The sequence below is a fragment of the Myotis yumanensis genome, unplaced genomic scaffold, assembly GCF_028538775.1.
Source record: "Myotis yumanensis isolate MYYU_CA2020_CCGP unplaced genomic scaffold, mMyoYum1.0.hap1 SCAF_3, whole genome shotgun sequence".
NCBI classification, from domain to species: domain Eukaryota; kingdom Metazoa; phylum Chordata; class Mammalia; order Chiroptera; family Vespertilionidae; genus Myotis; species Myotis yumanensis.
This window is the reverse complement of record NW_027223754.1, coordinates 95,432,623-95,455,457: the sequence shown is the minus strand read 5'-3', so window position 1 is coordinate 95,455,457 and position 22,835 is coordinate 95,432,623. Positions and strand designations below refer to the sequence as shown.

Sequence of the window (22,835 nt, the reverse complement as noted above, 5' to 3'; positions counted from 1 at the left end):
CATCCTCCCCACCTCCCCCCGCCCCCAACTAGGAATTTTTCATCTATCACTGCCTCTGAAATTCTATCACTGGCTCACCACTTTTTCTTTATCCAGATCAACAACAGTTTTTACACCTATTCAGTTGCCTGTGATTGCTGTTTTATGAGCACTTTCACACCCTTAGCAAGATTAGCACTCTTGATGGCCTCTTTAAGTTTTAAAATTGTCAGCAACAAAAGCATTCTCTCCTTTGTTTGTTACCTGAGAGATGCTTTTGTCATTCTAAGGTATCAGCATAAAAGGGTTTTCAAGTCCAAAACTGAAGTTTTGGTCTACAACCAAGACATTTTTTCTGTGAACAACTTAGTTGAGAACCAAACTGTTCAAGATGGGAGACGTTGGAGAACCAAGGTTTGACTGTATTTGTCCAGCAGCCATGAGGCATTGCTTTAGATAAAGCTGTTATCAGTGGAAGTGGCGTTCTTGGGGTGCCTCAGGGAAAAGAATTTTCTGAGGCCCCCATAGGAGGATGGGGTTTTGTGGAAAGCTTTATTGATTATGTAAAATTAAGGGGGTTCCCATCCAAGGTCCCATCTCTGTACCTCTCGCCATGGAAGAAGTCCAATTTTGTATTTAACGGGGCCAGAAATAAGGCAACTGCTCAGAATTTCTGTTTGATATTCAAGTCCAGTCCAGTCCAGCATCTGGCTACCTTAGCCTGTGTTCCCAGCTGCAGTCCATTGTGTGTGGGGTCTGCATGGCCATGGGCCATGCGGCTGCTTAAGGTCACATGGTTATGAGAGAGAACAGGAAAGCACACTAATGGGTATGGGCCACGGAGCTAGAGAGCGCAAGAAAGAAAAAGAACAAGAGAGAGGGAACTCTGAGGTTTATGTATTCCCAAAATTTCATGAGCCTGCTTTGGGGTCCACCCTTCTAGCCAATTGACTGTTCTCCAGGTTAGACTGACAGGCAAGTATTCCCTCCTCCCCCCCTTTTGTCCATCCCTTCCACCAGTAGTTCCCTGGGGAGTGTGAAGCTCCCCAGGTTCCTGGTGAAGCTGCCTAGATGACTATGCTTATAATATCTGGGCTCCCCTTTGCTCTCTTCCTATTATTAATATTAATAAACTAGCTAATTATATCTTAATAAGGTTTTAAAAATATCTAAACAGTAAGTATTAAAGAAGAAAATTATGCAAAAGGCAAAAGATGGTGATTTCTGTGGGGGGAAAAAGAAAACCTAGAGCAGCTAAGGGGATTAGGCATGCCTCATGGAATGGATAGATAAGTTGCAGTATTAAAGTGGTAGGCATTACTGAAAAGGGGAGATCTGTCCAAAGACTTGAAGCAATTAGCAGAGCAGATATGTGGGGAAGAGCACTGTAGATACAGGGAACCGCTAGAGACAGGTCCCCAAGATGGACATGAACCTGGTATTTTTTATTTTTAAGAAGCTGCAAAGAGACCAGGGTATCTTCAGGAGGAAGAAAGAGTTGAGTAGAAAAAGAGAGGGTGGGAGGAAGTGGACACATGTAAATCGTGAAAACCTTAAATGTTGAAAATGAACCCAGGCCATGAAAGGAAAGGAGAACTAGACCTGGGCCAGGAGGAGTGGCAAAGCCCAGGAGGAGGCATTTTAAAGTTTTAAGTGTTCCTGGGTAAGCATTGGGTAGATATGCCAGATAAAATAAGCAGTTGGGGGATAAACTCCATATGAAGAGTGGGACTTAGGAAGGCATGGGTGATGATCTGTTAGGGAATGATAGGCATTACCCCCCAAAGTAAAAAGGAAGAGAGACAAAGCATACTATCAGAATACTTTCATGGGAGTAGAGTGCAGCCTGTGTTACCAACCAAAGATGGAAGAGAGAGAACCCAGAATTCCTGGAGCTGTGGGAGACAAGCTCCGTTGCAGGGATAAAACAATCAGTAACAGCAGCATTACAGGAGAAGCAAACATTAACTGTTTATAATGTGCCAGGCACTTGGCTAAGTACTTTACATGAGTGATGTACTATAATGTTCACAGTGTCTTAAACATGAAGAAAGTGAGCTTTATCAAGGATGAAGTTTATTCAGGCAAGATCACTTAGCCAGTATATAGTGGAGCTTGGAGCCACATCCAGGATCTACTGCAACAAGCCATGCACTAAGTCACTGCAGAGGAAGGACTTTAGCTGGACTTGGCCATACATGCCCACAAAATTGGGATGCTTTTGACTAAATGGCATGGTGATAGCTCTGGGGCCCTTGTTGAAGCCAGAGGAGGAAAAAATGCTCTGGACCGGAAAGGCAGAGGCCTGTGGCTCAATCATGGCCTTATGCAACGACTCAACACCGAAACCGGTGTAAAAAGTAGTGGCCTAACACCAAAAGCATAAGCAACCAAATAAAACATAGCTATATTGGACTTAATTAAATTTAAAATCTTTTGTGCTTCAATAGATACCATCAAGAAAATGAAAAGACAACCCACAGAATTAGAGAAACTATTTGTAAATTATATATGTAATAAGGGACTTTCTTATCTAGAATATATAAAGAACTTTTACAACTCTAATAAAAAGGCAAATAAGCAAATTAAAATATGGGCAAAGGATTTGGTTACACTTTTCTTCAAAGAAGATATGCAAATGATCAATAAACACATGAAAAAATGCTCAACATTATTAGCAATCAGGGACATGCAAATTAAAAATGCATTCTTCACACCCACTAGGATGGCTGTTACCAAAAATACAGACTACAACAAGTGTTGGTGAGGAAACAGAGAAATTGGAACCTTCATACAATGTTGGAGGGAATGTAAAGTGGTGCAGCCACTTTGCAAAAAATCTGGCAGTTCCTCAACAAGGTAAACAGTTACCATGTGACCCAGCAATTCTGCTCTTAGATATGTAACCAAGATAATTGAAAATACATCCATGAAAAAACATGCACACAAATGTTCATAACAGCGTTATGCATAATAGTCAAATGTCCCTCAACTGATGAATGGATAAGCAAAATGGAGTGTATTCAAACATTTGAATTTTACTCAGCAATAAAAAGGAATGAATTATCGATACATGCCCAAAATGGACGAACCTAGAAAACAATGTTAAATGAAAGAAGCCACTTACAAAAGACCACCTATTGTATTGCATGAAATATCCAGAACAGGCAAATTTATAAAGACAGAAAGTAAGCTAGTAATTGTCTAGGGTTGGTGGTGATGGTGGTGATTGTGGTGGGGTCGGGGGGAGGGTTGGGGAAATAGGGGTGGGGTGCAGAGGGGTTTTTTTGGCATGATGAAAATGTTTTAAAATGGATTGTACTTGATGGTTACACAAATCCATGAATATATTAAGACCATTTAATTGTGTGCTTTAACTTGATGGATTCTATGGTTTGTAAAATATTTCAATAAATCTGTTATTTAATAAAAAAGTAATGGTCTAAAATCTCAGAAACATTGATACCTATTAATATCATTACCCAGAGTTTTGACCTTGTGCAAATCTATTTGAGGAGTACACATTGAGTATCTTACACATCTTTATTATTCCTTTCTACAATGTTGATAAAAACATGTCTGTGTATGTTTGCTCTCTTCATCTGGAGGGCAGGAAGAAGAAAAGGTCCACAGGAGATAATGCCCATCGTATGCCTGACATAAGGGATGAGGGCTGAGGTGGGCAGTGCCCAGAGAATGTGGGCAGGGTACAAGGACTAGGTTTTCACTAAGAAGGAGGTATGCTGCTGGAGTGTGGGAGAGGGTATGGTCTCTCCAGGAGCTCCCAAATGTGCTTCCCATGCTTGACCTCTGTTGTCATCTGAACCCATGGCTTTTAGTTTCTACAGTGTTTGCTCATTCTTTAAATAAGTGCTTAGATGCAGGAAAGTTAGAAACGAGTAGACATTTGAATGATTTTTCACAGTTTACTTACATGATTAGTTCAAAATTACATCCTTTTCTAAGTTAGCATGAATGTATGAGGCAGGCAATACAATAATCACATGTGACTTTTACTCAAGTTTCCCAGAGTGTTTTAAAAGTGCTCATCTAGTCCGCTGGCATGCTCAGTGGTTGCGTGTTGACCTATGAACCAAAAGGTCACAGTTCAATTCCCAGCCAGGGCACATGCCCGGTTGGTGGACTCAATCCCCAGTGTGGGGTGTGCAGGAGGCAGCCTATCAATGATTCTCTCTCATCATTGATGTTTCTATTTCTCTCCCCTTCTCTCTTCCTCTCTGAAATCAATAAAAATATATTAAAAAATCAAAGTGCTTATCTAGCTTAGAATATGATTTTGCAAATATTTTCTCCCATTTTGTAGGTTGCCCTTCACTGTTGATTGTATCTTTTACTTTTAATCTTAGAAGGAATCATTATTATTTTATTATAATTTAAAACTAATTTTAGTGTGACTTACTTTTTAACCATTTTATTAAGGTATTTAATGTATACAACTCAATGAGTTTGGGTGTAAGTATACATTGATTGTATCATTTTATGTACAAGTTTTAAGTTTGATGTAGTCCACTTGCATTTTTATTTTTGCTGCCTATTTCATATATGCCTTTTGATTGCCTTTTGGTGTCATATCCAAGAAATTATTGCCAAATTCAATGTCATTAAGCTTTTCTCCTATATTTTCTTCTGGGAGTTTTATACTTTGGGGTCTTTCATTTAATTTATTTTGAATTAATTTTTGTATATGAGCTAAGATAAGGAGCCAGCTTTATTATTTTGCATGTGGGTATCCAGTTTCCCAGCACTATTTGTTGAAGGGACTGTCCTATCCCGATTAAGTGGTCTTTGTTCCCTGGTCAAAGATAATTTGACCATATACATGGGGATTTATTTTTAGGCTCTTTTTTCTGTTCATTGGTCTACATGTCTCTCTTTATGCCAGTATCACACTGCATTGATTAATATACTTTGTAATATTTTCATATCAGGAAGTATGAATCTTCCAACTTTGTTCTTTGATTTTGACTTTATAAATTCCAAAATAAATACCTTTAATTAAAATTTGGTGAGAATTCACTATATTACAATCATTTGGACAGATGTTCATAGTCAAATGAAAATGGAATGATGAGCAAATAAGGAAGTTATCGGGCATTTGAGGTAACTTACTTAGTTTCAAAATGCAAATTCAATTTCAATCATAAATTATACAGATTTGTTACTACATTATCCAGTTTTACAAAATAATTGCATCTACCTGTCCTCTATATACTTGATTTGTAAATTTATTCTCCAAATCTCTATTTTTGTCAGAAAAGTTGGAAGTTTTCTGTAGAAAAGAAAATTGCTTGAATTCTCACCATCAAGAAATGATCACTGTTAATATTCAATATATAATTTTTTTCACTGCTAATATATACATATAAATGTCTTTAGCTGCATTGATAAATAGTCTGAAAGAATATATGTCAAGGTGTGTTTGTATAAAATGAAATTATATTATTCACACTTCTTTTTTCACTTAATGATACTTTATGAGTTAAAAAATTATGTATGGTAGATCTGCATCATTATTTCCGAAGCTCACCTTTTATTCTTTTTCCCTGGTTCCATCATAGTTGGTCATATCTAATGTTGGATATTGGGATTGTGCCTAATTGGCTTCTTTTCTTTTATAAACAACTAGAGACCCCGTGCACGGATTCGTGCACCTGTGGGGTCTCTTGGCTTGGCCTGTGGGGATCAGGCCGAAACCGGCTCTCCAACATCCCCTGAGGGTCCCAGATTGTTAGAGGGTGGTTCTCGGGTGATGCAGCCAGGAATTGGGCTCCCTCCTCTCTGGTTCCGGGTGCGTCACCCAAGAACCGCAGCTGCCAAGTCACTGCAGCTCAGCAGCTCCTGCGTTGAGCATCTACCCCCTGGTGGTCAGTGCGCATCATAGTTACCTGTCAGAGCGTCTGCCCCCTGGTGGTCATTGTGTGTCATAGCTACCAGTTGGACAGTCGAAAGGTTGGACAGTCGCTTAGGCTTTTATATAGATAGATAGATGGATGGATGGATGGATGGATGGATGGATGGATGGATGGATAGATAGATAGATAGATAGATAGATACTGTGATTACATTCTTATATATATAGTTTTACCCACCTGATTATTTCTTTTGGATACATTTCACAAAATGAAATTATTGGGTAAAGGATGTAAATAAACTATATGAATTCTGATGCTGTATTGCTAAATTGCCCTCCTGCAAGTGGCAATTTCTATTCCCACTGGAAATATATACATGTGCCTATTTACCTAGCCTTACACCAGCACTTTCTCAATTTTCTAAGTAAAAATGGTGTATTTTCATTGCAATTTATAGTTACTTGAATAATAATGAGGTTAAACATTTTAATGTTAAATTAAAAATTAATGGCATTCTTTTTAATTTTAATTATGAAAATTAAAAATTATGAAATGTTATTCTTTTGGGAGTTAATGTTCTTTGCCTGTTTTTTCCTTTCACCTTAATGATTTTTAAGTTTAATGTTACAGACTTAAGTTATAGAAAATGCTGTGATCAGAACTATTTTTCAATTTTCTTTTGCCCATTAACTAGGTTAATGATACTTTGTTTTTGCTCTTCAGTTGTCTTTAATATCGTGTGTGTGTGTGTGTGTGTGTGTGTGTATTTTCAAAGCTGTTAATCTCTTTCTGGCTCCTGGGTCATTTTCCATTTATATTAATATTAATTAGTCTTGTCATGCCTAGTACGATGTCCCCATATCAAAATTATATAAGCACCTCACTACATTTTTCTATTGCTTTTATGGTTTGCTGGACTCTTTTGGTCTTTGAATTTCAAATGTTAAAAACTAGCACTTTATTTATAAGGCATTTTATCATTTAAATTGATTTCATATTCCCTCACCAGCACCCACTCCCCTAATATAGAAAATGTGAGGCTAAGTAAAATCTACAGTTATGTTTAGTGGAGTTGGCCTTTCATAAGTATTCACTGCACGCTCAGAGGTCTTTCTAAGGATGTCTGTCTAAGATACTACTATATTTAAGACTTTGAGCCCTAGCCGGTTTGGCTCGGTGGATAGAACATCGGCCTGCAGATTGAAGGGTCCCAGTTTCGATTCTGGTCAAAGGCACATCCCCGGGTTGCGGGCTCAATCCCCAGTGTGGGGGCATGCAGAAGGCAGCCAATTAATGATTCTCTCTCATCTTTGATGTTTCTATCTCTCTCTCCCTCTTCCTTCCTCTCTGAAATCAATAAAAATATGTTTTTAAAAAAAGACTTTGAGAACTTTTTTAAAAAACAGAATTAGTAATGGAGACTGCCAGTAATTTATGTATTCTGTTCACTGCAACTGTGAGTTCAGATAAAAGAGCTAACGAGAATTATTTTCTTTTTCTTCTAGATTTTATAGGAAGACAAAACTTGTTGGTTTTCAAGACATGGAGTGTATACCTTGTGGAGACCCTCCTCCTCCTTATGAACCACACTGTGAGTGAACTCCATACAAACACAGCAGAAGGGCTCTTGGCCTTAAAAAAAAACCACCTTTGTTCCATTGGCAAATGGAGCAAAATCTCTCTCTACCGTGGGTCTTATAGTGTGCACTCTTTTATCAGCTTTCAGCAGGACATAAAGCTCTTTTGTTGTGTGCCTCAATCAGCAAACTATGTCCATTAATTTGAATCTCAAAGTGAAATACAGACATTTTGTGGCTGCTGTACTCCATTCAAACTCTTATCTTTTCATATATGTGTGTGTATGTGTGTGTGTGTGTGTGTGTGTGTGTGTATATATATATATATATATATATATATATATATATATCATGCAACTCCAATGAACTAGGTGGTCTAAATCCTAATGCATAATGTCTTTGTGCCATGGCCCCATTAATTCCTGTGTTTTCTCATCTTAGTCCCCAAGCACTGTCATGTGGTGTCTTCCATTCCAGACACATTCCTTTCCATGAATTGCCTGCCCTAATTAATGTATTGTTAAATGGAATCTTAGTTCACTTCATTCATTTCTTTACTTTTCTCGTTTAATGAATAAGAAGAGAAACTCACTGTGTACTGGGAATATAACTGCAAATTGTGCCTTTTTCTATTTATATTAATTAATCTTTTTGACCATAATTTTCCTTTAGATATGAAAGATATTTGTTACAAGTTTTATGAACTTGCATTGATTTTGAATAGGAATCCTAAGTACAAATCTGGCCAATGAAAACCAACAGGTGTTGGGCCAGGAAAGAAATCAGCAGTTGGCCCCCCTCATGTGCTCAGCTCATGCTTGTCTTTGCTAAGCAGGGCTTTAGTGAACTTTTTCACGGTACACAAGAAATAGCAGGCTTAGGCAGAGGAGGCAAGAGGGTTTTTATCCCAAGTGTAGGTTCCTCATGCCTTTCTGGGGAGCACTGGTAATATCAATGTTTATATTTAGGGTTGTTTTGATATAATTTTCAATGCATGGGATTTGTCCTCTTCTTTCTGTGACACAAGTCTCCTCTGAACTAATTGAAGTTATTGCATTATTTGGTAAGGTCACAACTGTTTCCAGCAATTCATGGACTTTTGTAGTCCATATTATTATGTCCTTTATCAAAATGCATTACTTTTTATTCTTCCTTTGAAGTGATAGAAAAGCAAAAAAAAAAAAAAAATGCAGACTCTAACTTTTAAAGAAATGTATTTTGACCCTCATTTTTATAATATCTAAATATTCACCAAATGATTCATTGCAATTAATGAATGTAATCATGAATGTCTGTTATGTATTAGTCGTCATTGGGAAACAATTTGTTTTACTCAATACCACATCATCAGCCCACATTTGGAGGACACCAGGTCCAGAGATGTTAATAACTTTTCATTGCTGCCTGGTAATTGGCAGAAACAGTATTCAAACCTAAGTCTGTCTAACTCTAAGTGGTATGTTCTTTCCACCACACTCTACTGTCTCCCTAAGGAAAACCAAACTATCTAATCTGTCCTCTGTTGGCTGATGTAATTGCTTCATGTTGACTTCTTTTTATATTGTTTGCTTCATAATTAATGAAAACTCTAAAAATATAACATAGAGAAGATCCTGAAAGAGCCTCTTTATGCTACACAATCTATAAAATGACGTGTTCTCTTGCCCTTTAAAATGGGGTAGCGACTTGGTCTTGCCAGTGGGTCAGCTCAGCCAACATTTTGTCCAGAAGGCAAAGATTATGATCTTCATCCCAAACTACCATGAAAAGATTTAGTAAAGAAATTGGTATTAGCCAAAACCGGTTTGGCTCAGTGGATAGAGCGTCGGCCTGCGGACTGAAAGGTCCCAGGTTCGATTCCGGTCAAGGGCATGTACCTGGGTTGCAGGCACATCCCCAGTGGGAGATGTGCAGGAGGCAGCTGATCGATGTCTCTCTCATCGATGTTTCTAACTCCCTATCTCTCTCCCTTCCTCTCTGTAAAAAATCAATAAAATATATTTAAAAAAAAAAAAAAAAAGAAAAGAAATTGGTATTGGTCAATTTAAAGTTGGAAAGTTCTGGGTTAATTTTTTCTGTTTAATAATCTACTCATAAGTCTGAGGCACTGGAATTTTTTGCCTTCGGGGATCTGACTATGTTTGGACATCATAAATTAGCCTTCAAATGTAGATTTCACATTTAACTTTTAATGTCTTGTAAATCCATACTTAAGTTATAATTTGAAAAGAAAATTAACTAGTTTAAATTATATGTATAGACTTATTTTTCCATATATGAAACTTTTTAGAAAGCAAAGAAACAAATTATTTTTCAAAGTCAGAGATGTAGTGTGCACAGCTAATACTTTTTTGAATCATGAAACAAGAGTCTGGTGGTCTTTAGTGAGTGTTAATCCTTATTAAGCTCTGTAAAGGAAAGTTTGCTGCTTTTGGCACAGTTCTTGGGAATTATTCCAGAACACAACTAATCTCCTCAAAAGAGATCTTCACGTTTTTGGGGGAAATTATGTAAGGCGCCTTATGTTTTTATTTCTCCTACTTTGGGCTTTTCAACTTATTCACAAAAAAATTGCTTCTTCAAGTGTTTTTTTTTTGTGTGTGTGTTCTCTCCCCTCCCCCCGCCCATGAGGAGCTCCTATATTTTTTAGACTCCTAGTTAGCTATAAGAAAGTTATGGCACTCAGGCTACCTCAAGTAAAGGACACAGGCAGTACTGAGAGAGGCAGGAACTTCCTAGAACCCAGGGGTAGCCCTTGCTTGAAACCTCAGGCAGCCATGGAGTCTGGAGACCATGGTCCCCTGCAGCCTGAGGCTCTGAGCCCTGCATTTGCGCCACACAGCTACTTGCTCAGTCTGCAGGCCTCTCTTTATACCTCCCAGTTTTCCTTCATACTTTCACCAGACTGCATTGGTCTGGACTTCCCTCTTTCCACTCCTGAAGGACAAAATCTGATTGGTCTAATTAGATACCATTGTCCTGTGAGGCATCGTCTTTTCCGTTTACCTGTTGAACAAACATTTAAGTGCCAGACACACAGTGAAGGACAGATAGACCCCAGTTCTTTTCTTTAGGGAGGGTACAGCGTAGTGGAGGAGTTGTGAAATAACTAGAGTTAAACAGTATTGAGATATAACACATGTAGAGGCAAAATTGTGACTGCTTAGTCCCTTTTTTGGAAGGATCCAGGGTACTCTGAGGGTGAATAATGGGTAATGACATAGGAGCATTAGGGAAGGCTTTGAGCTGTGATTTAAAAGATCAGCTAGAGGAGGATGAGCCTGAAAAGGTGACTAAACAGAGGGTCCAGAGAAGTCTGGGGAAACCAGGGGAGTATGGTGGTCTGAAGCATACTGGTGGATGCTGTATGCAAGTTGTGTCTGTTGACACTGGAAATGCCCTTTTCACCTTGGAGGTCTTTGATGACATTGACAAGAACCATTTTAATGAGTAATGAAAATGGAATCACATTAAAATTAAACAAGAAATTAATGTAAGCAGAGAATGGAGACCATTATAGACAACTCTGAGATGTTTGCCTGTGAAGGTGACAATGGAATGTGCAGACAAGGGAGTGATTTTGTTTTATTTAGTTTTTTAGGTGTAGACATATCTGCATGTTTTCATATTGAGAGAACAAAAGAATAACCAGGCACATAAGGTTTGTTGGAGAAGGATCCTGAAGCTAAAATGTTCCGTTGGATTTATCTGGGAGGAGGAAGAGACCTCTGCCATAACCTGGGAAGGGGAGGTGGGGGAAGATGAGCATGAGCTTGTCATTCAGTGATGAGGTTGAGAGGTTCACATACCCTGCTTCTGTGTGTGCAACAGAGAAGACACTCTGTTCCACCAAGTAAGACAGGAGCCAAGGAACTCAGAGGCTGGAAGAGCACAAGTGTTTGAGGTTCTCATTACAGATAGTGGGAGGCAGATTGATTAGAGAAAATAGCGAGTTTCCTGGTAACAAGGGTCCAGCTGAAGTCTATGGTCATAGTGGTACATTGTTTGATCCTCATATGATATATGAAGGGGCTTCTACTGTGGGGATGACTCAGGCCACCTCTGAAACAGCCCCAAGATATGCATAAGTTGCATCCTAAATATATAGCAAGCTACAAACAAGTTTTTAAAAGGGATGACTGTGTTAACACAAGAATAATTTTAAATTAAGGTAATATTTTTTTGGTATTGCTATAATACCTGAAGCAAACCAAAGTAACACTGGATTGAAAACTTCTCATGTATCTGTCAACTTTCCAAGGGGCCACCCCAAGTCCATACTTATCTATGACTGGTGTACCCTTGGCCAAGAGACTTACTTAATTCTCCTAGGGCTAGGTTTTTCCCCTGTAAAATGGGGTTACCTACCTATGAAGGTTGTTGTAAGTACTGAATAGTCAATATATGTAAGTCGCCTGACATAGTGTCTGGCAATGAGCAGGGTCTCCAATCTGTTGGCTCCCTTCCTTGCTCCCTCCACCTTGCAGTGCCTCTTGGGTTGTGAGATCTTAACTCCTAGTACTTGCCCAGAGATTTAGTATTCAGGAGAGGCAGTGGTTCAAAGAAGATCAGTGAGCTAGCACTGTGTGTATAACTGCCCCACTCAACAGGAAATGGCATAATAGGAAATTGCCAGAATTTTAGCCATCAGATAACAAATAGGTTCTCTACAGCTTAAATTTGTAATAAAGTGTCTAAATGTAAGTTTCTTTGTAGGGCATACCTGTATTCCTTGTAAAGTGATTTTGAAAACAAGAAAGAAGTTTTTGTCCCTCATGATTTATATTGCCCCAGTCTTAAGAAGGCCTCAAAAAGGCGTCTATCAGAGTCAATAGAGTAGAGCAGAACAGTATGAGACCTATTGCTGGAGGTTTTGGATTCACATTTAGGCTCAGCCTTCTACAATGGTGTAACCTTGGGCAAATCATCTCACCACTTTGAACTTCCATTTACTCTTTGGAAAATGGGGACAATCATACCATGTTAGCAGATCTTAGACTGAACTATATGAGATAGTGTCCAGAAGTGTACCTGCCACAGAGTGAACTCAGTAACAACTATCTGCCCGCTGGCCTGCTCTCTTACAAATAATGGCTGCATTTGTCCTGTGTCCCTTGGCTCGCTCTGACCAGGTATGCTCTGTGGAAGGTATGGCAGCTGGGAGTGGTCCCATATGGGGAGGATCTCATGATGCAGTTGGTTTGATGTTTGTTTTGCTGGTCTTTCACCTCCAGAGGTGGGTGAGCAATGGAAAATACCTAGAAAGAGGCTGCAGTGGATTTTTGTGTTTGTCACTTGAATGGTAGACTACTTAGGCTGATCCCTTTTCTCTTTGCCCCATTGCTCAACGCCTCATGCCCGATGCCCAAACAGCATGGGCTTTAAGCTCCCCAACCTTCCAGATAATGATGGATGCGTGCATATAATTGATTAGGCCACCCATAACCTCTTTTCCAGTCACTAATAGCATTGATTTATAAGAACGACTGGTTGGTCATGGAGCCCAGGGTCGATTAGTAACGTCACTATAATTTGTAGGTGAATAAAAGGGACCCTTTCCATAGAAACCCCTGCTTCAGGCTTTACTCCTCTTTGAGCCTTCACTTCCTAGTAATACGTGCCCATTTAGAGCATTAAGAAGAGATGGAGAAAAACACACAAGAAATTTGAGAACTACATTCTGCCCTGTGTCTGATAAGAAATGCAGATTTTGTCTGATTTCTTTTAGCAGTGTTTACTTAATGTGGAACAAACACTGGTTGGAACAAATGGTTTTGAAAAAATTCAAAGCTATTTTCACCAAAGTCCAGCTTTATTTAAGTGTGTTTAACCTAGATGTTTGCTTTGTTCTTGGGGGCTTTGTAAAACAAGCCATGTGATTACAAAGAGATAAGCGATCAGATAAGTGGCTGTGTGTCGGGGGGAGGGTTGGGGAGGGGCAGCTCTGTTGACCTGACACTATTTAGAAACTTTACATGGCTTAAAACTCAGGAAACAGCAGGTCTCTGTATCAACAAGTAATAAATGATATTATTTAAAGTATTAAAATATTTAATAATTATTTCTTGAGTAAAGTACCATGTAGGTATTCGGACAACAGGGGTTTTAAGGCTCCTGTTACCCACATTGCTGCGCTTCACATCTCTGTGTAGGTGTTTTTACTCACTAATGAATTGATAGTGTGTTTACGTGTATAGAGGTATTACTATTTTTGTGTCTTGACAGGCATTGTTAAATTATTTTAAAGTAAAGGTACCTTGTAAATGCCTCTTTAAAAAATAAAAAACAAATCTAAAAGGAAATAAATTGGGAGTGTTTGAAGTCAATACCAATATGAGTTTTCCAGTTTTAAAGGAGGGGAAGGGGAGATGAGCAGGAGGAAGAGAAGGGGGAGGTGAATTACAAGTTGACTTAAGCTTTACCTGAATGATTTAACCAACTAGACTCCTGCAGTGCAGAAACGAGTTCCTAGCATCCTCCCAGCAGGTAGTACTCTGCGTCCTGGCGTACTTAAACATTTAATGAATCTAACCACAGTGAATGCCTATATAATGGCATGCAGAAGAGATGCAGGAAATTCAAAAGTATTTTACATTTGTTTTGGAAAAATTATGTGATTTTTATTGTATCTCTGTATGTTCTTTTGCTTCTGCAGCAGTTCTTCTGATGAGTTTGCTGATATTTAGTGACCTGGCTTTCCAGAGGACTTACTAGATCCTCTGCAGGATAAAGATAGGTCCACAAAGCCAGTATGTACTAATTGAAGGTTTAGTTTACTGAAGATTTTCAATAGTCTGTGGTCCTCAGGCCAAGACTCCTCAGTGTCCAGCTAGGGCATTGCTGCCATGTCTTATGCTGATAGAGCCTGCTTTGGGGATGGTTTGGGGAACAAGATGAGTGCTGCTGTGTGTCCTGAGCAAATGGTTAAGGCAGTAGAGATAGGGAGCTTCCTAAAGAGAAGTCTTAACAATGGAGTTCTTTCCTGTTAGACTTTCAGGGTGGGGAACAGAAGGACAATGAGATCAAAGAGAACTTGGTAAAACAGCCAAAACAGCCCAAGGCTTATGGCAGACAAATTTAAAAGCCAGCCCTCCTAGGGAACATTTGAAGCAAAGATGCCTTTGTTTTCACTAATTTATTTGTTGGTTTAGGGTACTATTGCTCTTCTCTTTTTCCCACTGCCTATTGCTCCCTGCATGTCTTTTATATCATCCTTTCTTTTTGTCAATAATATGTAATTTCATTATTTTATTGAAAAACAAATTTAAAGTAATGGTAGTCAGGCAACTTCTGTGGAAACCAAAGGAACAGATCTTCTTGCAGAATCCAGGCATTGGAGCACTTTACTGAGAGGAATGCCATTGAGCCCTCCCATGGAATCCTTTTACTTTTATTGTAAGCCTTGTTCTGCCAAACCAAATTCTTGTTCTCCTTTCCTTCTGGTGAAGGAAAGGAGAAGAGTGGGAAGAAGCTAATAAAAGCAGAGAAAAGGATGTAGCAAGAAGTGAAAAGCTAGACTGCAGTACAGCAGGGAGGAGTCAGAACACAACAAAAATCAAGCCATAAGAACTTCAAATACTGTATGTACACTATAATTTTGTGCCATTGAGTGTATAGCAAACAGTCCCATACAGCCTAATTAATGACTGACCCTTAAAGTTTTCTCTCTAATACCACGCAGTAGAATAATTATAGTTCTCATTATTATTCTGGACATGAAAAAGGGTTGGGGAATGATCAGAATACAAATTTGTTAAGAAAACTATTTATTTTAGAATGATTTCCATCAAGCATAATCCTTTTAAAAGTGTATTTGCTTATTAAGGTAAACAACTGTTATCTGAAAATATATTGAAAATTTATTATAGCAAGGTCCTCATTTTCCAAGGATGTTGAAAAAAATAGCTGGGCAGTTTAAATACCATAGCCCCTTTAGAAAAAAAAAAAAGTGCTATAAATGCAAGTGCTTTGGATGATTACTGATTTCATATATTTATCTTTACTTAGCACTAGTTTCATTGAAGTTATAGAAATAAAAGATTCTTAAAAGTTTCTTAAACTCTTGTTCTTTACATTCATCCTTTTGGCCCAATATAAATCTGTTAAATATTGGTAAGCCATTAAGTTTCTTCCAAGTGAAGAAAAGTGTAAGTACCTGACTGAATCAGGTGGCCCTGTGCCTTGAATCTGGGATGCTTTGGAGAGTTCTTGTTGGTTTGTGATGGTCTGTGACGCTCCTGAGTTGCCAATGAGCAGGCCAGAGGCTTTGAGAATAGCAGCAGTTGATTATTACCTAGTCAGCTATAAATCTAACTTCTCTGCCTTTATCTTCAGTCTCTTTTAGACATTTAAAGTCAATGAGCTGGTTTAAATATTTACTCATGAAGAAACAGGTTGTGGTTTGTTACAGGCCATCACTAAATTAAATGAATGTTAGATTAAATACAGTTTATTTAAAAATATGTAATCCAGCAGGCCTGTATCATTAAGTTGTGGACTTTTACAAATGAACAGTGATTTGTGTGTATACCCATTAAATGCTGAATTTTGTCTTTTTTTAACTTAAAATTTTATTATTATGTATTGGTTTCAGATGTACAGCATAGTGCTTAGACCAGGGGTGGGCAAACTTTTTGACTCGAGGGCCACAATGGGTTCTTAAACTGGACCGGAGGGCCGGAACAAAAGCATGGATGGAGTGTTTGTGTGAACTAATATAAATTCAAAGTAAACATCATTACATAAAAGGGTATGGTCTTTTTCTTTTTTTAATTTCAATAGTTTTAGTCATTTCAAACATTTTAACAAGAAAAATGTAAACACTAATTATTATAATTTGAAACTTCAAAAAATGGAGGAATCATAGCACAATAACATACCTTATATTGAAGATGGCAAAGGCAAAATAAAACTGCCTAACAAAGGAAAGGTACAAAAGCCTTTCAAATTAAACTTAAATATAATAAAATAATTTAAAACTAAAATAAATAGAAAAGAACAAAATGTGTAAACAGTAAATTAAACATTTTCTTTAGTGCAACTTCCAAATTATGCCCGGGACATAGATGTAGATGGCAATGTAGATTGGGTTGAAAGGTTTTTGGTCTTTAAAACATCAACTTCAGTGGGAACAGTGTTGTTGGTCTCCTTTTTTAGCTAATGCATCAAAGTCTGGAGTTAGTTTTGTTGTGGCTATTCTCAGGATAGATCTGAGGTGTTCGTCAGTTAAGCTGGATCTGTGAGGGGCTTTGTTGATGTTCATGACGCTAAATGTCTGCTCACAAACATAGGTTGACCCAAACAGCACCAGTACCTTCTGTGCCATCCTCCGGATGTTTGGGAAAGTGGCTTCATTAAGTGAAGCATAAAAGTCTCTTAGTTCGAGAGCTGAATTTCTCCTTTAGGACAAAGTCAGACTGAAGATCGATGAGTTCCAGTTGCACTCTTCTGGTGCTGTTTCAGGGTTTTGTGACAAAGGACAGGCCACCAGTTGAGGTGACTGGTCAATTTTTTCAACATCAGAAAACCGACGACAGAATTCTGCATGCAGGTCATCCAGTGATTTGCTGTATTTCTTCACGTTTTGGATGGTCTCCTTCTGTGTGGCAAGTGTGGCAAAATGAGTGAAGACTGTCTGAAATTTGTCTGGAAAAGAAAATCAGCTTCGATTTAAAGGCTTTCACATTAGTGTACATGTCATGTACATACTGATCTTTTCCCTGTAGCTTCACATTTAGCTCATTAAAATGTGAAAATATATCTACAGCAAATGCAAAGTCACACAGCCAATTCTTGTCACTCAGCTCAGTTAATTCGTCAGACTTCCCCTTTAATTTAAAAAATGCACCAATCTCTTCTTTGAGCTCCCACACTTGTTGGAAAACTTTGCCCAAACTCAACCAGAGGACACGAGAGTGGTAAAGTAAGTCGTGGTGATTCGCATCAGTTTCCTCCAGAAACTTAATAAACTGACGGTGCTGAAGTCCCTTTGCTCGAATGAAATTAACAAGCTTTACGACTGGATTAACAACATGATTAAGTTGTAATATAGACTTGCACAATGATTCCTGGTGAATAATACAGTGAAGAAAAATAACATCTTGGTTAGGGTTCTCCTCTTTCACTTTATCCTGAATTCTTTTTAGCAGTCCAACATTTTTTCCAGTTAAATTTGGAGATCCATCTGTCGTGACATTAGCAAGTTTACTCCATGGTAGCTTCATTTTCTCGATGACAGTAGACACCCGGTCATACAAGTCCTCTCCCCGTGTTTTTCCTTTCAGTGGCTCCATGGCTAAAAACTCCTCCGTAATTTCAAAATTGTCACTAATCCCTCGGATAAAAATTAAGAGCTGAGCAGTGTCCTTTACGTCATTACTTTCATCCAATGCTAGTGAATAAAACTTAAAGAACTCTGCCTTACTATTTAACTTGCTGGCCAAGTCTTCATCAATCAGTTCCACTCGACGAGTCACTGTCCTGTGCAATAAGCTGAGTTTTTCAAACTTGCCTTTGCTCTCTGGACACAAGAGACCTGCTGTCTCTATCATACATTCTTTCAAAAACTCGCCTTCAGAGAGAGGTTTGCTAGCTTTTGCTAATTTGAATGATAGCATAAAACTTGCTTTGGTAGTTGTCTCTTGAATTGCAGTTTGTCTGTGAAAGACATTTTGCTGAGCCTGTAATTTAGCCATCAACCTCTGTGCAGTAGCCTCCCGTTCTTGAGGTGACTGCTTGCTAGCATAGTTGCCATGCTTTGTGGCAAAGTGACGGCTGAGATTGTACTCTTTGAAGACTGCAAGTGTTTCCTGGCATATCAGACATACCGGCATTGATCGGACTTCGGTGAAAAAATATTTTGTTGTCCACTCCCTCTTAAACACTCGGCATTCACTGTCCACTTTCCTTTTCTTTGGTCCACTCATGTTTAATATTGGGCTAAAACCAACAGTACCGTTCTCTTATTAAATTCTTTACTAAAATAAGACAGTAAAGTATAAAAACAAGTGATTAAATTTGCTCTACTATAACATTTTTGGTCTTCTAAAAAATATATATATAACAAAATCATCTGAAAAAGTTCAGACATGGGACAGAGGCACACCCTGACCATAGAGAACAACCCCTTTCCTCCATAGGAAACCTGTGTATCTTTCACACAGGCCCTTTGTTTATGGTAACACACATAGCTGCACATTGCTGTGTCTTCCAGACACACTTGTATGGGAGGTGCTAGGGCAGTGCAAAACATGGGTAACCAGTAGTTACCACTAGCACTTCCTTTACTGGCAAAAAACAGCCGCAGCGCACATAGTGTGAAAGAGCCCATTATCAATGTCAGATTTCATCCACTGGATTCTATAAAAACAACCAAGTGCCACTTTTAAATGCCCATTGCAACAGTTTTTCTTATTAAAAGCTGGAAATGGCAGGATATTTATATATATATACCCCTACTGTGACAGCCTGGCAGAGCATTACAAAGGAGAAAACCCAGCTTCTGGTGATGTCCATAAGTACAAGACTTCAGGCTGTCATGACCAGGAAAGGGTTTCATCCAAGTATTAGATATGAACATTTGATTTTCAGTTTTTCATTTGTCCAATTACTTCTAAAACCCTGAAATTAAGCGATTTTGTAATGAAATCTTTAGTTCATCACATTTCTATACAATCTTTTTGTTCAACCCACGGAATTAGGGTTCGTTCACACTAGCCGTGCTGCCGTTGCAGTGTGGTGCAGTACTGCAATGCAGCACAGCTAGGGTTAATGCAGGGTACACAGGTTTCCATCATGTTTGCATTGATGCTAATGTGCAGTGGTGCATGTTAACACAAATGCCCGGTAGCACGCATTTTTACAGGCGCAAGGGGGAGAAGCAAATGCAGCGCAAAATGCATTTGTTTTGCCGCTAACACATGTGGTTAGTGGCCACGGTAGCGTTACTGATACCGCATCCATATCAGCAAAAAAATGCAGCCGCAGCATGGCTAGTGTGACATGTCCTCTGTGTGTCCTTTTTCCTGCTGCGCGCGTCCGCAGTGGGAAAAAAAACTGCAGTGGATACAAGCCCTAAAAGCTGAAAGTCTTTGTTGTTTTATTAACAAGTCATTGTGATGTACAGAATGTGGGAACAGGAAAAAATTGTGTTTGAGTAGAGCTCTTAATCTTACCTCAGAAAGGCTCTGATACTGTGCTCTCCAGGGGCGTGTCTCCCTACATCACCATGATAACGTGTCTACGCATTCCCAGGGCGATGTCGGGAGACGCGTCCGCAGGCATTACAAGGAGCCTCTGGAAGATTGAGAGGTTGTTCCTTCTACTGAATGAACACTCAGAAGAAGGAGCTGCGGCCGTGTTTCCCGACGTTGCCATGTTAACACTGCTGCTGGTGAAGGAGCGGAGGGGAGAGCAAGAGAACCCTCTGCTCTTTCGGCTCCGCTGCCGGATAGAACAGCCGAACGGGCCGGATCCGGCCCGCGGGCCGTAGTTTGCCCACGGCTGGGTTAGACAATCATATGCTTTACATAGTGTTCCCCTCGATATTTCCAGCACTCCATCTGGCACCATACATAGTTATCACAATTATTATTGACTATTTTTCCTATGCTTTACTGGCCATGCCTAATTTTTAAGTAATGTTTTCTACATTGTGAGGTGCCACAATCTTTCAGCTAACTTTCAGACCCTCGGAAAAATTCTTATATTCCCCAAAACCTCATCAATAGTGTTTGAAGACTGAAGTAGATGTATTTTATACATGGGAGAAGCTATGCATAGAGAAGGCAGCAATTACACGAAACAAAATTAGTGCAGATCAGAGAGAAGGATGGCAGGTGAATTTTGTCTTTAAATTACTTTCTGCAAGATCTTCAGTATCAAACTTAAGAAAATGTAATTGAAAAGTAGTCATTTCTGGGAAGGTTTTTAGTGTTCATAGGAAGCATGCTTTTCTTCAAAATGAGAAAAATTACTTTTTAAAGTTTTTGTTGGACTGTTTAACTCAGGAGACATGTCAGGGAATATGTTCTGAGTGTCTAATGTTAGTCTAGATCCCAGCAAAATGTATCATAGAGACATTTCTCTCATGTTGTAAATTACCTGCAGATGAGTTTGTCCTCTCACTCATTGACCAATATATTGAACTAGAGGCTGGGCACCAGTGGGGTCCCTTGGCCTGGCCTGTGCCCTCTTGCAATCCAGGACCCCTTAGGGAGTGTTGGACTGCCAGTTTCAGCCCAATCCCCGCAGGCCAGACCAAGGGACCCCACTGGTGCACAAATTCGTGCATCAGGCCTCTAGTATGCATATAAGATCTTTGGTTAATCTCTTCCTGCTCTCCCTTCTCCCCCCTTCCCTCTGAGATTCATCAGTCTGTTCCATGTTTCCATGCCTGTGCATTGAGCGTCTGCTCCCTGGTGGTCAGTGCGCATCATAGCTACCAGTTGAATGGTTGTATGGTCACTTAGGCTTTTATATATATAGATGCCTACTGTGAGCACTGATGTGAGCACTGAGGAACCCACAGTGACAAACACAGACTAAATTCTCAGTCCTCAATGAGCTCACATTCTAATGCTCCAGAGTAGGGGTTTATTTAAAACTAGAGGTCTGGTGCACGAAATTTGTGCACGGGGGTCCCCTTAGCCCAGCCTGTACCCTCTCCAGTCTGGGACTCCTTGGGGTATGTCCGACTGCCAGGGATTGGGCCTAAACCTGCAGTTGGACATCCCTCTCACAATTCTGGACTGCTGGCTCCTAATTGCTCACCTGCCTGCCTGTCCGATCTACCCTAAATGCCCCCCCTGCCAACCTAGTCGCCCCCAACTGCCCCCTCTCTGCTGGCCTGGTCGCTCCTAACTGCCCCCCCCCCACCAGCCTGGTCACCCCTGACTGCCCCCCGTGCCAGCCTGGTCGCCCCCACTGCCCCCTCTGCCAGCCTGGTCACCCCTAACTGCCCCCCCCCCCCCGCTGGCCTGGTCACTCCCAACTGCCCCTCCCCCACTAGCCTAGTCGCCACTCACTGCCCCCCTTGACAGCCTAATCATCCCCAACTGCACCCCCTGCTAGCCTAGTCGCCCCTAACTGACCCCCCACCAGCCTGGTCGCCTCTTACTGCCCCCCCACCCTGCTGGCCTGGTCGCCCCTAACTGCCTCCTCCTGCCAGCCTGGTCACCCCACACAGCGTGCTTATTCAGTCATTTGGTCGTCCTTCACTAACCCCCCTGCCGACCTGGTCATAGCAGCCATCTTGTGAGGGTATGAGGGTCAATTTGCATATTACCTCTTTATTATATAGGATAAGGTGGTTAGAGAAGGCCTAAATAAGATGAGCCTAGGACAGGGTCCTAAAGGAAGGGAGGAGGGAGCAAGCTGTGCTATAGGGAGCAACACACTTAGCAGAGCCTGGAGCCCAGTGAATGGAGAAGATGAACTTGTGGGGAGGGTGTAGACTGAGTAGGGTTTGTAGGTCACTGTAAAGACCTGATCTTTACTCTTAGGGAGATGGAAAATGTAAACTACAGGAATGACATGATCTGACTGAAGTTTTAAAAAATCTTCTGGCTGCTCTTGAGCATAAATTTCAGGGAAGCAAGGGACAAAGCAAAGTGATTACTTAAACACAATTATGTTTTGCTGATACAATAAATGTACACACTTTAAAGAACAGGCTTTCCACCCTTTTCTCAAGAATTAATTATTAGTTTAATTTAATTTAATTTAATTGAAATACATTTAATTTAATTATTTGTTATATTAATAGTATAATATTTATGTTTGCTTGCTCTGTGTGATGTCAAAGAAGATTGCAGAAGAATAGTATCTGGTTGATTTTTTTTTTGCTAAACTCAGGCAAAACACAAATTTGGAAGAAGTTAACTTAAGATTTTACATTGTACCATAAATTCTGCTTCATCATAAATGATTTCTATTCTTTTTAGGCCATGGAGACACAGATAAAGAAATGAAAAATAAGATGGGGGAGCTTCTAACTTCTAATACAAATTATCACTGATGGACACTTTGTCATAACTACCTCATTTGATCTTCCCAAGTCTAATGCAAACCAATATCAACTTGATGTTTTTTCTGGGATTAGGTAACTTAATTTTCACTGTAAAGAGGGCTTGATTTTGAGTCCTGGTCCTAACACCTAACTTTCAGACAAGTTACTTAACTTTCCTGTGCCCTAGTTTTTTCATGTACAAATAAGAATTCTAATAATATTAAAAGAGGAATGAACCTTTGGTTGAATTCCTGAATCTTCTTCATGTTCCAAACCTCCAGAAAAGTGTGCTCTTTCCAACCTAACCCAGAGTTTTGTTTTTTATCGTAAGTTCTGCCAACTGTAAAATTATAAGTAAATTAAGCAGTATTAAACTTCTGCTGGAATAGGAAATAGCAA

General features: G+C 39.6%; 1 protein-coding gene across 3 annotated transcripts in view; it reads left to right on the top strand.

The window, feature by feature from the left end:
- TNFRSF19 (TNF receptor superfamily member 19) overlaps nt 1–22,835 on the top strand; it is a 121,433-nt gene that overhangs the window by 47,722 nt on the left and 50,876 nt on the right. For all 3 annotated transcript variants that reach the window (XM_070407490.1, XM_070407491.1, XM_070407489.1), the window contains one exon: nt 7,358–7,443. In XM_070407490.1, coding sequence (XP_070263591.1) covers nt 7,358–7,443 — 86 coding nt within the window. The remainder of the gene's footprint in view (nt 1–7,357; nt 7,444–22,835) is intronic.